This window comes from Gallinula chloropus (genome assembly GCF_964237585.1).
Source record: "Gallinula chloropus genome assembly, chromosome: 4".
Lineage (NCBI taxonomy): Eukaryota > Metazoa > Chordata > Aves > Gruiformes > Rallidae > Gallinula > Gallinula chloropus.
Window position 1 is genome coordinate 49708033 of NC_140088.1, and position 15682 is coordinate 49723714.

General features: G+C 46.8%; 2 protein-coding genes across 2 annotated transcripts; one reads left to right on the forward strand and one right to left on the reverse strand.

Moving 5' to 3' along the window:
- Window positions 1-3073: 3073 nt before the first annotated feature.
- Window positions 3074-7538, forward strand: RPL7L1 (ribosomal protein L7 like 1). The gene is made up of 7 exons (XM_084262692.1): window positions 3074-3088; window positions 3227-3335; window positions 5445-5608; window positions 5801-5938; window positions 6206-6315; window positions 6530-6742; window positions 7002-7538. The coding sequence occupies exons 1-6, from the start codon at window positions 3075-3077 to the stop codon at window positions 6736-6738; spliced, it is 744 nt and encodes a 247-aa protein (XP_084118818.1). The 5' UTR covers window position 3074; the 3' UTR covers window positions 6739-6742; window positions 7002-7538.
- Window positions 7539-8567: 1029 nt separating this feature from the next.
- On the reverse strand, window positions 8568-11116 carry MAD2L1 (mitotic arrest deficient 2 like 1; the record flags this gene model as incomplete). The annotated part of the gene is made up of 5 exons (XM_084263353.1): window positions 8568-8740; window positions 9244-9347; window positions 10466-10586; window positions 10724-10870; window positions 11041-11116. The coding sequence occupies 5 exons, from the start codon at window positions 11114-11116 to the stop codon at window positions 8568-8570; spliced, it is 621 nt and encodes a 206-aa protein (XP_084119479.1).
- Between the last annotated feature and the right edge of the window lie 4566 nt (window positions 11117-15682).

Here is a 15682-nt window from a genome sequence, read left to right on the forward strand (position 1 = left end):
GTGGGGGCACAAAAGGGAGGGAACGTGTCTGTGTTGGCTTCCGTTCACTCCAATGTTCTAACAAAGTCCCAAGCATAACTAAGGGACCTGTGCCTGGCTGGCTCTGTAGGACCTAATGGTGGTGTAGATGCCCTGTGAGTTTCAAGCAGAAACTGTGGCAGTGATTTGAGCGTGTGCTTGCAGCTGCACTCCAGTGCAGGCTGGTGTGATTACAGCAGGGTCAATCTGTCATCTGTAAAACATTCCCACTTTTATTTATAAAGGTGGGCAGCTCAGACAAAGCCAGGACCCAGTTTTCTGAGAGATGCTTTTTAAATTCTTCTCTTCCAAGGTAGAGAAAAAAACCCTGCCTGTTCTGGAAAGATACCTGCAGCATTTTGATCTCTCTGTTCAGCCTTTCAAACAGCCTTCTCAAAACAGCACAGAATACCTGCTGCAGCAGGTTAACAAAAGGTAACATGCTCTGCTAAAAAATATGTTCTGATTTTTATTTTAGTTTGAAATGGAAGTGCAAAAAGCCTCCGTGCAGTACAGGGGGAAAAAAGGGCTACATTTCTTTCTGCTGATGAAAAGATATGCGTTTTCCTGGCTTGCTTTAGGGATGACTTATTTCTGATACAGTACATTCAATTTTCATTCTTACAAGTGATCTCTGCCTTCCCCTCACTTTCCTCACACCAACAGGCCTTTCTGAATTACATAAAGCCTTGCTTTCAAAAATATTTTTGCTGGGTGGGTTCTGAGCCTTATCTAAGATGCGTTGGTGAAGAGTAGACAAAAAGCACTGACAATGGAGTTCCATCAAAAGTACTGATGGAAAGTCAGTAGCTGGCTTGTGAAGTCACTGAATGGCAGGGACTGAAAGGGGCATGACTACACCTCCAGATTTTTAAGAGGATTTTATCTATCATTCTGAAGGACATATAAACTAGGTGGAATCACTTACTCCATCATTAACAGATGGTGACTGTTGTGACCGTGCGGTCATTGGACTTGTCTGCAAGAGTTCACAGAAACCTGAGAAAACATAAGGCCTCATCAAGAAACAAGGAGAGAACAGGAGTTCAGAGTGCTGAAGGTCAGTTTACAACAGCTTACTGTCTAGGAAAGTGAAAATGTTTTTCTTGAGTAACCCTGCAACAAGGGCATTTGAATTGCCATTCATTAATATAACTGTTAAAGTTTAACAAGTCAGCCTAGGTACTTTGCTATGCTGCGTGACATTTCATAACAACACTGCTTGAAATATTTACTTATTGTTTCCTTACTGTTAATAACGAAACACCTGAGATCCTGATTGCATTTCCTTTCTGTTAAACAAAGCATTCATTTGTAGATTTAAATGGGCCATGTTCTGTCGTGAGCTATGTCAGATTTCAGCTATTCTTATATGAAGCAGCTTATCCTAATGTCAGAATGAAACCTGCGTCGCTACAGATTTGCTTTTAGCTTCTTTACTGAAATTGTCATATGATATTTTTCATAAGCTTGTTGCTTTCTGTCTCATCATCCGAAGGGCTGCATCAGGAAGTTGATGGTGAGCAAGCCCAGCTTCCTAAGGGGTGGGTTCTTTTTAGAGAATACACCTGAGCAGGTACTGGAATGTGGGATCACATTTCTAAATACAGATATTCAAGTATTAGGTGTCAAAGTAGAAGTGGCCTAATTTATAGTGTTATAAAAGTTTACAGCTTCATTGAGGTGAGCAGTTAAACCCCGACATCGCTGAGCTTTCCAGTGAAAGGCTCAAGTTAAATTGAAGAGGAAACCATGGTTCGGGTAAATCAAATTGATTTAGAGGCACGTTGAAAGTACCAAGTCTAGCGTAGAGGCATATATCCCTCTTCCACCCTACATGGTAAAGGGGAGGCAGCAGAAAGTTAGTAAGACCTCATCAGCGCAACCCCTTCCCCCTAGTGTGAGGCTATGGCACCATCTACGGGTGAGACTGCCGCTCAAACCACTTGTCCCAACCTCCCCTTCTCTCGAAGGCTTGCAGTTCTGCGCGGCAGCTCCCCAGGCCACGTCACGGAGAGCTGAGGTCACTCATTCATCTTTCTTCCTGCTCCACGGGCCCCTGGCCACCCGTCCTCAAAAGTGTCTGCGACCAGCTGCCTGCTGACACCTCAGCACTTGGGTCTATTCGGTCCTTCAGGGGTGCAGCACTTGGAGAGGAAACAGCCTCTTCCTCCAGGTAAAGCTGCCCAGGGCACTCAGGCAAGAATGAAACGCTTCAGGAAAGGCTTTTTTTTTCTGTCACAGGGCTCTCTCGCACCAGGAGACCTGGGGAAAAAGACACATGGTTGCAGAGTGTCTTCTGGACATGGCCATGCAGAGTGGTGGTGTTAGAAATGCCAATGGTCCTACAAAAGGACCATTGTAGACGTACTAGTGAAGCAGCAATTTACTGTATGTTTTTGCAAGAGTGGGTGCTCTAGCACACCTGCAGTCAAGAGTTTTCAGCATTTTATACCCTATTCCCGTCTGAAATCCCTTGTTTACCTGTGAGCTAGGTACTTCCAAGGTTTACAGGCTCAACCCAGGCGCCTTCACAGCAGTACACAACGTAATACACATAGGCCTTAGCTGTTGTCTACCTTTGCGTTGCCCTGCTCCCCCACAAAGCCCCAGGCGGTTCCGCGCTCCGGCCCGCCCCCCCAGCACCCGCTTCTGCTCTGCAGCGGCCTGTGTCTGCCCGGGAGCAGCGGGTGCTCCGGTCCTGACGGGCATCGGCCTCCAGCCGCTGGGAGCTCCTGCCGCGAGCGGCGCGGGCAGAAGCGGCCCACGGGCTAGGAGAGGTGACACGGGGCACCGGCTGACACGGGGCCTTCTAGCCCTCCGCTGGACTTTGGGAGCTTTCTGGCGGGGCTGGTTTCGGAGCGGAGCCTGCCGCGGGCGCGGACTTCCTCGTCAGCCTGCATTACCACTGCTTGGGCCTTGGCAGAGTAGCCGTTCCGTGCGCGCCGCTGCCCGGCCGAGCGCCGCCAGTGCCTTGGCGGAGGAGGAGGAGCCGCAGGGAGCCGACCTGCGCCTCCATCACAGCGCTGCTGCGCATGCGCGGCAGTGCCGGCGAGATGGCGGAGGAGGAGTGAGTGTGGAGGGACGAGGGTTGTGGATCTCCTGCCATCCGCGGGGTCCGCGCGGCTGCGGGGCTGGGGAGGCGGCGGGGGTGGGCTGGGCTGGGGTGCGGTGCTGCTGCGCCTGACTGGCTTCTCCCGCCCCGCAGGCCGAAGCGGCGGATCCCGCTGGTGCCGGAGAACTTGCTGAAGAAGAGGAAGGCCTACCAGGCCATCAAGGCCACCCAGGCCAAGCAGGCGCTCCTCAACAAGCGGAAGGTAGGGGCCGGCCGCAGGGGGGTCCCGGGGCAGCGCCCCCGGCCCGGAGCTGCGGCCCAGAGCTGGCGGGGCCGAGTTGGCGTTGTGAGGCAGCCCGCGGGTGGCAGCCGGTTGGGAGAGCCTGGTTGTTGTTAGGGGTAGAAGGCCAGGGCGACTCTGCGGGCTGTTCCCGTTGTCCGTACTTGGGTTTCAGAGAAGGGGACTGTAACTCCATGCGGCCGTGGAGGTGATCTGAGTGATGGCATCATCCAGGCCAAGTGCAGAGTCCTGCACTTGAAACACAACCCTGTGCAGCACTATAGGCTCGGGGGAGACTGGCTGGAGAGCTGTCAGGCAGAGAAGGCCCTGGGGGTGTTGGTTGACTGCAGGCAGACCATGAGCCAGCAGAGTGCCCAGGCAGCCAGGAAGGCCAATGGCATCCTGGCTGGTATCAGAAACGGCATGGCCAGCAGGTCCAGGGAAGTGACTGTGGCCCTATGCGCAGCATTGGGGAGGCCACAACTAGAGTGCTGTGTTCAGTTTTGGGCCCTTCACTAGAAGGACATCGAGGCCCTGGAGTGTGTCCAGAGAAGGGCAGCCAGGCAACAGGTGATAGGATGACGGGGAATGGCTTTAAGCTGTGCCAGGGCAGGTTCAGATTAGACATTAAGAAAAAATTCTTCTTTGAAAAGATTATTGGGCACTGGAACAGGCTACCCAGGGAGGGGGTTGGGTCACTGACCCTGGATGTATTTAAAAGGCGGGTACATGAGGTGCTCAGGGATATGGGTTTGTAGAGGATGGGTATGGTTGGACTGGGTGATCTCAGAGGTCATTTCTAACCTTGTGATTCTGTGAGGGGGGATGCCAGAGCTCTGGGGGTGTGCAGAGGAGGGAGTCAGTTCATTGCCTAGGCTCTGAATGAATACTGGAGTGATCCCCTGAAAAAGCCTGAGGTCCTTTATTAAGTTGTTGAGCATCTTCCCTGTGTGAGCCCTGTAAAGAGGCCAAAAATGTTTGCTTCTTACACTGAAAGACAAATTTATTGAAGCCAGCAGACTTTTGTCTTTCGGAGTTTGAGAGCTGTTCTGCTGTACCTCAGTTATAGCAGGTGGCTGTCTTGGCACTGGCCTGAAGCTTCCAGTGAATCTCTTTCAGTGGAGTTGGTAGGGTTACCTGCAGAACTACTGCCTTTTTTGTTAAATGCTGTATTTATGTTTTTTAATATATTGGTGGCTTGCTCTGTTTCCAAGGTGGAAGTGGAAGCGTAAGCAGTAACGTTCAACAGCCACCTCTTAAAATTGTTGTTAGAAAAACGACCCTAGTGATGAGATTTTAATTAGGTCTGCCTGCTTTGAAAATTCAAACCAATTTATGGGTAATTTCAAGGGTGATATAAAACAGAAAACACATAACATTAGATTCTTTAAAGTGGGTTAATGTTATTGGATAACTGCCGTGTGTGTTCAGCTCCTATGCATATAAGAGCATTGTTATTTATAAGGTGGATGCGCTTGATCCTGAGCTAAGGAACATTTGACTGCTTTTTAATTAAAAAAAGAAAAGCTTTTAAGTTTTCCCATAATTCTGATTTTTTTTTCACGTTCCATATTTAAATCAGTAATACCAGTTATTTGAATATATTTTTTGTCTTTTCTCTGTGTGCCTTTATAGAGAAGGTCTTTTAAAACCTGGTTAGTTTCTATTTGATGGTAATTCTGAGTCACGCTGGGGTGTTGCTGTAGCATCTGTTTTAACCAGGTAGTTCGTTGTTTCTGGCTTTCCCAGTGTTTGGCTGAGCTGTGTATGTAGCCGCTGAGATCTGTCTGTGCCTGCAGATGCTTCCATTTGATTCCTCCTATGCCCAGAAGCATTCTGGGTGTTGCTCTGTTTTGTCTATTTTATTTTATTCTTTTCTCTGGGGAAAGCCTCCTTGTTCACCGTTAAGGAATTATAGCAGCTTGTTAATTCACAGGTTGTCCCCCAGCTCTGTCTCCCTTGGGCTTAATTACCAAGTTTATTCTCTTTATCACCTCTAACTGAAAGGCTTTTCCTTGGCCATGGAGATGCAGAGCTCCGAGACTGTTGGGAAGGGTGACGGATGATTTTCTTATCCTTCTCTGTCTTCAGCTCCAGAAGGGGAAACAAATCCAGTTCAAACGCCTTGAGGCTTTTCTTCAAGACTCATGGCGCAAGCGACGAGACGACACCCGGCTGAGGCGCATGGAGCAGAGACCTGGACAGACAGGTGTACCTCAGGAGCAGAAACTAGCCTTTGTTGTGCGGATTGTAGAGTAAGAAACTTCAGTTACTCCTTACCCCTATTATTGCTACTATTGGTAGCTGTCACACCATTTCTAGGTAAGGGAAGGGCGATCAACCCAGACATGTCTCCTTGCAGGCAGTTTGAGGCTTATTGCTGTATTAGAGAAACGTAGCTAATAATGTTTTGTTGTTTTGTTTTGTGGGGTTTTTTTGTGACTCAGTATTAAGGGAGTGAGCAGGAGGGTAAAAAGAGTGATTGAGATGCTGCGGCTGAGGAAAAACTACACTGGAGTATTTGTTAAACTGACTCCATTGTCACTGAAGATGCTGCGGATTGTGGAACCTTACGTGGCATGGGGGTAAGTACCAGTCCTGTGACTTGATAGTAATTAGTATGTAAATACTGTTTTCTGATTCTCCATCTTGTATCACACGTTGATAACAGGATTTTACAGTCATGAACAAAAACTTTGTCAAGTTTATATCTAAGACTTGTTATCATCCTTTTTTCTCATTGTTCTAAAAGTAACTTGGTTACTTTTCCACTTCTGTACAAAGCAGTAGAGTGGGACTTTGTGCTGCATCATGTCTCTCTGATAAAGAATATGATTTTTGTTTCTGTACAGACATCCTAACCTGAAATCTGTACGAGAGCTCATCCTGAAACGGGGCCAAGCCAAGATTAAGAGAAAGAAGATGCCTCTGACAGACAACATGCTGATAGAGGAACATCTAGGTGAGGGAGAGGATGAGGAAATGATTCAAGGATGGAGGCTGACGTTCAGGGTTTGCAATACAACCTAAGAGGGAAGAATATCTTGCAAGATTTGTTATCTGGAGTAATATGAGGAAAGATAATACAGTTGGGCACCTTTTGTGTTTGTTGTTTTTGGGGGGCTTCTTGTTTTGCTGGGATTTTTAATTCTCTTTTTTTTTTTTTTTTCCTGCAGGGCAGTATGGTATTATTTGCCTGGAAGACCTTATTCATGAAATCTACTCAACTGGGAAATATTTCAGAAGAGTCACAAACTTCCTCTGGCCATTCCATCTTTCAGTGGCTCGCCACGCTTCACGGAACAAAGTGGGTTTTCTCAAGGAAATGGGTAAGCCTGGCTTCAGAGGTGATGCAGTCAACCGGCTTATACGTCAGCTGAACTAGTCAGGTGAGGAATGCCTGTGGTGTACCTTCTAAATCTTATCCTTTATGGGTTTCCTAAGAATTACTGTAGTTCTGTTGGAGATGGGGGAGGCTCGCCTCAGTTCTTTGCTCTACAGAAACGGCCCACCCTCAAGGAGCCGGGAAACTGGTGAAGGGTGTGGGTCCTGTGAATTGTTGGCAGATCCTACTGGATGCCTCCATAAAGGCTGGATTTCTGAAGCTGTGTTAGTGACTCTTGGTTGTTTTTTTTTCCTGTTCTGCAGGGCCTTTGAAAACTCCACAATTTATAACCTGTTCCTGTTCACATGTAGTTTTCATGGACATTACCTCTATGCAGTGATAGGCTATCTCTTGACTGTGGGTGCCTCTAAAAAAATACGTGGATGTTGTTGGACCGTAGGCTGGGCCTTCTTGAAGAAGAGGATGAACTGCATTTGTTACAAGAAGTGACCAGAACTACTTTATGGTCATTACTTGACCCTGCATCCATCACCTCCCTAGTTTCCTTTTCAGTCTGTTCCTGTCTTAAATTGTTACAGGTGACTTGCACTCGCTGCTTTGACCCACCCCCCCGGGGCTGTGTGGTTACTGTCGGTGACAGGCAGAAGAAAACACACAGCAGTTACTGCAGTGCAAGCCCTAGTAATAAATAAAGTAACTCAGTTTTGGAAGTACCTGGACTATTTATTTAAAGCAGCCACTGATTTACAAAGGCTGCTGGAGAGAATGATGTGTAGGAAAACCCAGAAACTTTGTAATGGTGATGTAATTAATGCTTCTAAAATAAACTTTTGCAATTATGTACGCCTCATGCTGTTACAATAGCGTAACTCAGAAGAGTAGGGAAAGAGTTGTGTTAAATCCCTCACTTCCGCCAGCACAAAACTGCGTGAACAATGCAGGAAGCGCCCTATGCTATTTAACAAGTGAGGTGGGATGCTTAATTGTTAGGTCATGGTGACTAGTGGTGGTATTATTTGAAGACTTAAGTGGGGGCAGACCATGAATGATGACGAATGAAGGGATTTCATATTCCCCCCATCTCAAAACAAGGGGTGTGGAGTTAGTAAGTAAAATGTCTTCAGGTTGTTAATTCTGTGGCAATTAAAAATTTATTTATATGTAGTACTATATATATATATATCTTAAATACTACAGACTGGTAAGTTAGAGAATGCTATACAAGTTCAAGCTTTATTCTATAAAACAAGGATACAAACATAGAAAACACAGACAGTAGAGACGTACACCAACTCAAAACACCATCCTCAGACGAGACTGGCAGTCATTAATATACAGCATCATGTAGTTTAAGAGTTTCCTGATAAAATAGCTGCTTTCACTCTGAAGATGTACAAGTAACTTGAGAATTGTTCTGTTGGTTCGTTTTAGGATTGGGCTGTTTTATCACCGGACACAGGCTTTTAAGATGAACTGGACATGGCAAGAGGAAGGGTTTTTTTTCCCTTAGTGCCAGGGAGACATTAAGCCTGCTACTAGAAGGCAGTTTATAGTAATCCTAAAGTACTAAATTACACGATCTGAGCACAAATGAAGCAGTTGTTTGTAGATTTCAGCAGTTTTTCTAGTCACTGTGGTAGTTTGGCACCATTAGTTCAGCACATACAGTGAAGTAAAGATTCAACTACTGTTCTGAATACCTTACTTAGACGTCTTTAAAAACATCAGCATTACACTCCATTATCACAGAGAAACGTGGTGCCTTTTTTCTCAGGAAGAGCAACAATAACAGTACGTTCATGACTTAGCTCCACTATGAACAGAAACTATACAAGGGGGGGAGAGGATGTACACCACACCCCCACATCTCAGGGAAAGGAATCCTTTTTGTATGCCACTGAACTGTTTACTTTGTGGATTGTAGTGGTGAAGGAACGAAGGCGAACCTCTTCAGAGTTGGCTATGAATTGGGGTCCGGACTCTTCCCATTTTTCTGGTACTACCAAGTCTTTATCTGTGTATATCAGCAAGTCGAAGGCACCTGTAAGCAAGTGGGAACAAGTTAACAGTAATGCATGCCTAATGTGGTATGCCTGAAGTTAAAGGGCATCTTCTAGAACTTGGGACACATACCCAAGAAATTGGGCTGATACTAGTTACATGAAAAGAGATAGTAGTTAAAATAACAAATAGAAGCAAGCGTGATGTGAAGCTTTCCTTAAACATGCTAAAATACTGAGGAGCGGAGCTTTAACACCTCTTACGAGAACTCAATGGTTATTTATACAAACCTGTCCACTGCTACAGTCGTGAAATAATGTAAGAAAACTTAAATTCCACAGAGTAAGCATCCTAGTTTTAAGTTAGTTCAACCATCCTGAGTTCTGTGCTGTTAACAGTCTAACAAAACACTCTCTTAGAAGCGTGATGGTGGATGTCATGTAATAATTAAAAAGCCTCAGAAAATACCTTCTAAAGTAGAAAAGTGTAGAGGTTTTCCAAAAGAACCCACTGGATTTCTTTAGTGAAGTCAGGAATACTCACAGGCAGTTTCTAGCAGTGGCAGAAAAGTTACTGTGGCAGTTATCTGTCTGATAACAGATCGAATTTCATCCTGAATGGCTTTCTGGGATTTTTCTCGTGGTGCACTGGAAAAAGAGCAAAGTTAAGTTTCTGCTTGTCCTGGTTTTAGTCAGGATGGAGTTAACTTCTTTCATAGCAGCGGATGGAATGCTGTGTTTGGGTTAAAATGGGAGCAGTGCTGATAACACCCTGATGTTTTTAGTTGCTGTCGGACAGTCAAGGACTTTCTCAGTTCTTCATATTTCTCTATTCATGAGAAAGGAGGGGAGAAGCCAGGACAGGTGACCCAAACGGGCCAAAGAGAGTATTCCATGCCAATTCCATCATGCTCAGTATAAAGGGGGGCTGATGGGAGGAGGAGAGGGGCGGCTCCAGGACGCGTGGTTTTTGGGGGACAGTCGGGTTCCGGGATGGCTCTGGGTGGCACAGCCCGAGTTGTGGGTTTGGTGAGAAACTGCATTGTGTATCAACAGCTTCATTTTTTGCTCTAAAGTCCTGTTAGCATTGTTATATTTTATCTTTCTGCAATTTTAGTAAACGATCCTTATCCAAACCCACAGGCTTTTGGTTTCTTGGTTTTGGGGTTGTTATTTGCCCCTTTCTTTTCCCTGCCCTTGACCCCCCCCTCCCCTTTTTCCCCTGCTCTTTTCCTTTAAAGAGCAGGCAGCTGCGTGGATCTCGGCTCTCAGCTGGGGTAAAACCACGACACTGCTATACCAGTATTGGCTCTGTTGGTCCGCTTGCTATAGGATATTTCTTACAGTAGCAACATTCCTTTGAGCCTGAGGTAGTTAAGCAACAGTCAGTTCTCATTTTATTGTTGTTTTTGAAGCTTTGCAATTTTTGTAAGGAATGTTACTGTTTATTCTTAGTCCAGAACGAATACGAACATTTGGACACAAGGATCAGTAGTTCTTTAGGGCATATACGTGCCATAAAATTTTTTTTGGTCAGGATTGAAAGTCTGGTTCTGATCTGATGATAAAAAAAAATTAAAATCCATCAAGGGCTTCAATGTGGTTTACAAACAGAAGGAACTGCAGTTAATGGAGTAGGTTTGGTAGGGTTTGATGCTCATCCTGAGCAAAGGCAATTTCATTGCTCTGAGGAACCAGAATGGTGCTGATGTTGCATTTATCTTATGCCTGCTCAGCTACTCGGCACGGGGCAGAGCAGCAGTTACCTGTCATCCTTTGCAGCTTTGTCACACTCTATGTCGAACTGCCAGCGCTCCAGGACCTCGCCGTTTTCGATACTGGAGATGACCACCACCAGGCGCTGCACGGTGCACTTGTACAGCCACTCTGAAAGAAGCAGCGGCAGTCACCCGTGAGGAGCATCACCAGAGGCTCCCCAAAGAGCGTGCAGCGGCCTCCCAACCCCCGGTCGGTAGTTCGAAAAAGCCCCCGCCGCTCCCCAGCCCGGTTTCCACCCCCCGCACCTTTCATCTGCTCCACCACGTTGTTGAGGTAGTTCTTCAGCTCGGGGTCGGTGGTGACGAGGAGGGTGAGCCCGTACTTCTGGACGCGGGTGAAGGTCTCCGGGGGGTAGATGCCCCGCTGGTAGAGAATACTGTTGATCCCATAGGCTGCAACGCGCGGAAGGGAGAGAGGGGAAGAACGTGTGGGTGAGGCGGCAGTCCCCCCTCCCCGGCCCCGCCGGCCGCCATGTCGTCCCGCAAGCGGCCTAACAGCCGCCCGCCCGCCTTCCTGTCCTCCCGCCCCGGCCCCCGAGGGCCACCCGCCCCCAGCCCCTCACAGAAAAACTCGGCGACGATCTCGGCACTGCCCCGCAGAGTGATGCCCTGCTGGTCCCGACCGAGCTGCTGGGCCATGAGAGCTGCGCGGCGACAACCACTTCCCCGCCTCCCGGTTCGAATCAGGCCGCGCCCCTTCCCGCCTTCTCGGGCTGCCTCTGCGCATGCGCGCTGGCGCGGCGACGCCTTCCCTTTCTTCGCATGCGCGGGCCGCTTGGTAGCCTGGCCATGTTGGTGCGCATGCGTGCGGCCGGGAGTGGGCGAGGGAGCAGGAGCGGTGCGTGGTGGTGGTGGTGCTGCTGCTGTTGCCCGGGTGGCTGGCGGGAGGTGGCAGTGGGGCGTCCCGCCGGCCCCGGCGCCTCTTCCCGTGGCTACGGGCGGCTGCCGTCGGGTGCGGGCTCGTGGAAAGAAAGGGGCTTTCCGTGCTAAGCTTCCCGCCGGCTGTAGGCGCCGCCGGATGAAAAGGCGCCGCTATGAGCCGGGGCTCGGGCTTGTATAGGCGCGTTCGTCCGTAGGAAGGTCCCGGCACGGCTGAAAGGAAGCGGTACCTCGTTTGTGATGGCTTCTGGTGGCGTTCACCGTTCGGGTCACGTAGTAGCTGTTTTGAAATAAAAGTTGCCGGCGCTGCCAGCTGCAGGCGGGGGGGGACCCGGGAAAGCGGGTGAAACGTGCCTAAATCCGCGCGGTGGTCAGCGGCACAAAGCGAAGGGGTTCAAGGTGGGGAACCTCCGGGCTCGCGTGTTGGGACATCCCCGCCGCTGCTGTGAGAGGCTGCGGCAGAGGGCGGCTGCTAGTTCGAAGAGTGCTTCAGCGCTCTAATTGCGGGGACAGCAGGGGCCACGGCGCAGCTAGCAGTGGCAATGGAACGGGGGAAGCTCTGGCAGAGCTTAACAGGTAAGGGAGACCGAGCGAAGCAGCAAATAAATATGTTCAGTGTTGAAATACTTAAATAGTATCACAGAGAGGAGAAGCCACTGTCTACTGGGATAGTAATTACCGGCCAGTGAGTAAAACCCAATCAATAGGTAAGTGAAAAGTGAATGAATTTGTTGGACATGGAAGAGCTGCAGATCAAATCCATCCTTGCACAGGATTTTTCTGAAGGCTCTGGAATAAAGAGACATTACAACTAAGGCATACTCGTATTAGAGACCCCTTCATTAACCTTGGAAGAAACTGATCAGAATAGCCTTAAAATGAATCACACTGCTGCTGAAGGAAAGGTGTTCAGGAGAATACAGTCGACCTTGCAGTTGCGGCAGGGAGTGCAGTTACCCTGCCCGAGCTGACGCAATGGTATTCTTTCCACTGCAGTAACGTGCCTTTCCAGAAAATCCAGGCAAAAACCAGGCAAAACTTCCAGGGGCTCGCATCTTGGTTAAAGCAAGAGTGCTCCAGGGGCTCCTGAGCCAACGGGTCTTTTCCTCTGCTCTCTCAGTCAGGAGTTGCAGCGGTGTGACAGATGGAGTGACATTCGAAACATAAGTATTGTAAGGCTAGTTTAAAAAACCACGTGGTCATTACACAGTGCAGTAAGGCCACCTGCTAAAAGAATGAATCAAGGGTGTGATTGCTTATTTTGTCATCATAAAACAGTTTTTCTCAAAAGCCGAGGCTTTCTGTTGGTTCCAGTTTTTTTGTTCTAAGAGGAAGTATCTTTCGCTTCAGGGGGTCACACGGCTGTGATCAAAACGTATAGCATGGTCCTGAAGCCTTGTGCTGAAGTTCTGATTCAGTCTGGATAATTTAGTTATTAACCTAGAGAGCTTCATTCTGCGTCTTGATCCCTAGTAATTCTGTTCTATGTTAGACTTTTGAATAAAGTATTTTCTGAGTGATGTATTTCAAAACCTATGGCAATGGCAGCATTTTTCATCCAAAGCCCAGCTTTTAAAAACTAGATAGCTGTGAATTTAATCTGTTTTGCTGATATCTATTCCAAAATGGTCTCAACCTCCCTTTTTTTCCCCCTCCACTTGGCTTTTCATCTGACTTTCTGCCTCTGAGCTTTTTGGAGAGCTGCTCACTTTTGTGATAAATACAACTTTGAAAGTCCTGTTGCATGAGGCCAGGCACGAACAGTCGAGTTTACGATTAATATTTACAGCTGGTTTGTTACTGTTAAAACCAAATGGAAGAAAAAAAGTATAAATGCTTCTTGATTTTCCACAAATTCATTTCACTGTATTTCAGTGTAGATGGCGTGAAGACCTGTTATTGATATGACTGGGCAGATAGGCTTATCAACAACAGACTTTTGTTTATTTCTCCCAACATCTGCTGGGTGCTGAGAGGTGGTGGTAATCCCCCGTTCCTCTGTTAAAACTCTGAGCTTCCTTCAGTGAACCTGGTACATGCTATTTCATAGAGCTGTGGATCCCTTCTCTATCCTCAGTTCTGTATTGCAGTTAACACTGTTTTCCACAATGATATTGCAAACACTCCTCCTGCCCCATCTTCCCCTAGAAAACCCAACCAACCAAACAACAATCACCACCTTTGCCTTTTGCCTTTTTATTTTCTCTCTCTCTTTAGGGGAATAGATTTCCCTTTTACAGTCTATTGCTACTTTTCTTTGCATTTCTTATGTATGCTGCCATGTAATCTAATGGTAAGAGCTGCACGTTTTCAGTACTTCTTTTCTCCTAAAATCTTCCCTTGTCTTTTAACACATTTTTCTGTGGCCAATTCATTAGTTTCAAAGAGTTCAGTCCATGAAGTAGTGCCTTTCATTTTCTTAACATTTGTATTTTTTTACTGGAATGTGCTTCCTCTCTCTTTTTCTTCTTGTGTCATCTCATATCATGTTGTTCTCCTTTCTCCCACCAGTAATTCACATGCTTGAAGGTTTAGTTATTTGACAGCGTGTGTCTGCTGCTTTCCCCTTCACATTCTCCGATTGTCTCATCGAAATCCCTCTGTTACAAGTCTGAAGCTCCACAACATATGTCTTCGTTTTCTTCACTTCGTGTAGGTCAGGTGTCACTCAGCTTCTCTGCCAGGTCAATCCAATATCCGCCAACCAGGCTACCCAGGGAATGTGTGCTTATCTATCACATAACTCATCTGCAGTCCCAGCTTCACCACAGCCCGGTCAAGTGCAATGGGGACATACGTCCTTTTGTTCCTTGCGACAGTGATGCCTGCAATACGTGTTTTGGGCACATCCAGCTACATGACAGGAGGAAGGCTGCGAGGCTCTTGCAAGGGAGAACAGCAGGGAGAGCGCCGTAGGTTAGTGAATGATTTGTGTGGCTGACAGCCTGCTTCCTGACCAACTCTGAGGGACTCTCAGGAACGAAGATGACAGGCTGAGTTATATGTTCTGGCACACCAGGAACTGGCTATCCTTGCTTTAATTATCTCATGCTAAAACCTTAATTTTCACAAGGAATGTGGAATCCCAGTTGTATTTAATTTAGGTCTCTCACGATTCTTTAGTCATTGCTCTGATTCTCAATTACAGCTTGACGTTATGACAGAACTTTTTTCAATTCTCTTTCTGTGTAAGGAAATGTCCCCTATTTAGCTTGGCTTTTATGCAACTTTTAATGACTGCTTCCCCATGATAATTGTCAATGAATCTGGGACAATCCAAAACACTGGTATACCTTCACTTTTTTGTTTTTTAAGGCAACCCAGGTCACATTCCCATGGTCATTTGGCAGACTAGAAGACTTAATCCACTTGCAGAGCTCCTTTGCAATTTTTTACCCTCAGGATGATGTGGACAGGTCTCTCCTTCCAGCATAGCAAAATAGTCTAGAAAATGTAAGTTCTGTGTGCCACAAAAGTCCTCATATCACATTAACAAATTATTGTATTAAGCCTCAGTAAAACCAGGTTTTCCTGTGCAGAGAAAGGAAGGCTTACCCCAGCCAACAGAGCCTTAGTGTTTTGCATTTCGTGGTAGATCTCAAGCTCTTCTGAGTCATTTCTTCCCACCCTTTAGGAGGAAATTCTGTACATATGAGCTAATAGAAATATCTGGTCCTTTTGCGTTCTTCCCTTCTTTTTCTGCATATCACTTTGATTCTTCTTAGGGTTTTAGAATGCTGCCCATCCCTGTAGTTGCCAGCACTCAAAATTCATGGCATGAGCTCGTTCTTGTTCTGCAGGCCAGACTTCTTGCTCCCTGCCTTCCTCAGCCTAGCTTCTGGTATTTGTGGGTGAGACAGTTCTCAGTTGGCTGAGCTTCCATGATTTTGGTTGTAACTCTTACTCTTTGTATCAGCTGTTTAGTTTTTGTGCCATGGGATGGTGTGATGTTTCTGTGGTTGCCAGCAAAAGCTTTTCCTGGACATCAGCCACCAGCACAGCCAAGTGCCATCGCCGTTCCTTTCTGTAAGAGTTATTTTAAAATCTTTTAAATCTTTAGATTACTTTGATGTGTGTTAGCTTCTTTACTGCCTTCCATTGTGTCTTCACGGCTCCCATCCAGGATTCCTTTGTTGATTTATTATTTTCTAGAATTAATTCTAGAATTAATGTAAAATACTGCACTTTTTGACAGGCATTTTATTGCTAAGCTTGTTTTGTTTTCTTTTTCATTGTTGTTGGTCGAGTTTGTTTTCAATAGCTTTTGTAATATTAAAGTTTGCGGGATAAGTACAAGTACAGGTACCTCTGTCAGCTATCAAAGTA

Bases quoted from the DNA above. Each gene is read 5' to 3' on its own strand.
- RPL7L1 (XM_084262692.1), top strand. The intron at 5,609-5,800 runs GTAAGAAACTTC...TTTGTGACTCAG, and splicing joins TTTGTTGTGCGGATTGTAGA to TATTAAGGGAGTGAGCAGGA. The intron at 5,939-6,205 runs GTAAGTACCAGT...GTTTCTGTACAG, and splicing joins GAACCTTACGTGGCATGGGG to ACATCCTAACCTGAAATCTG.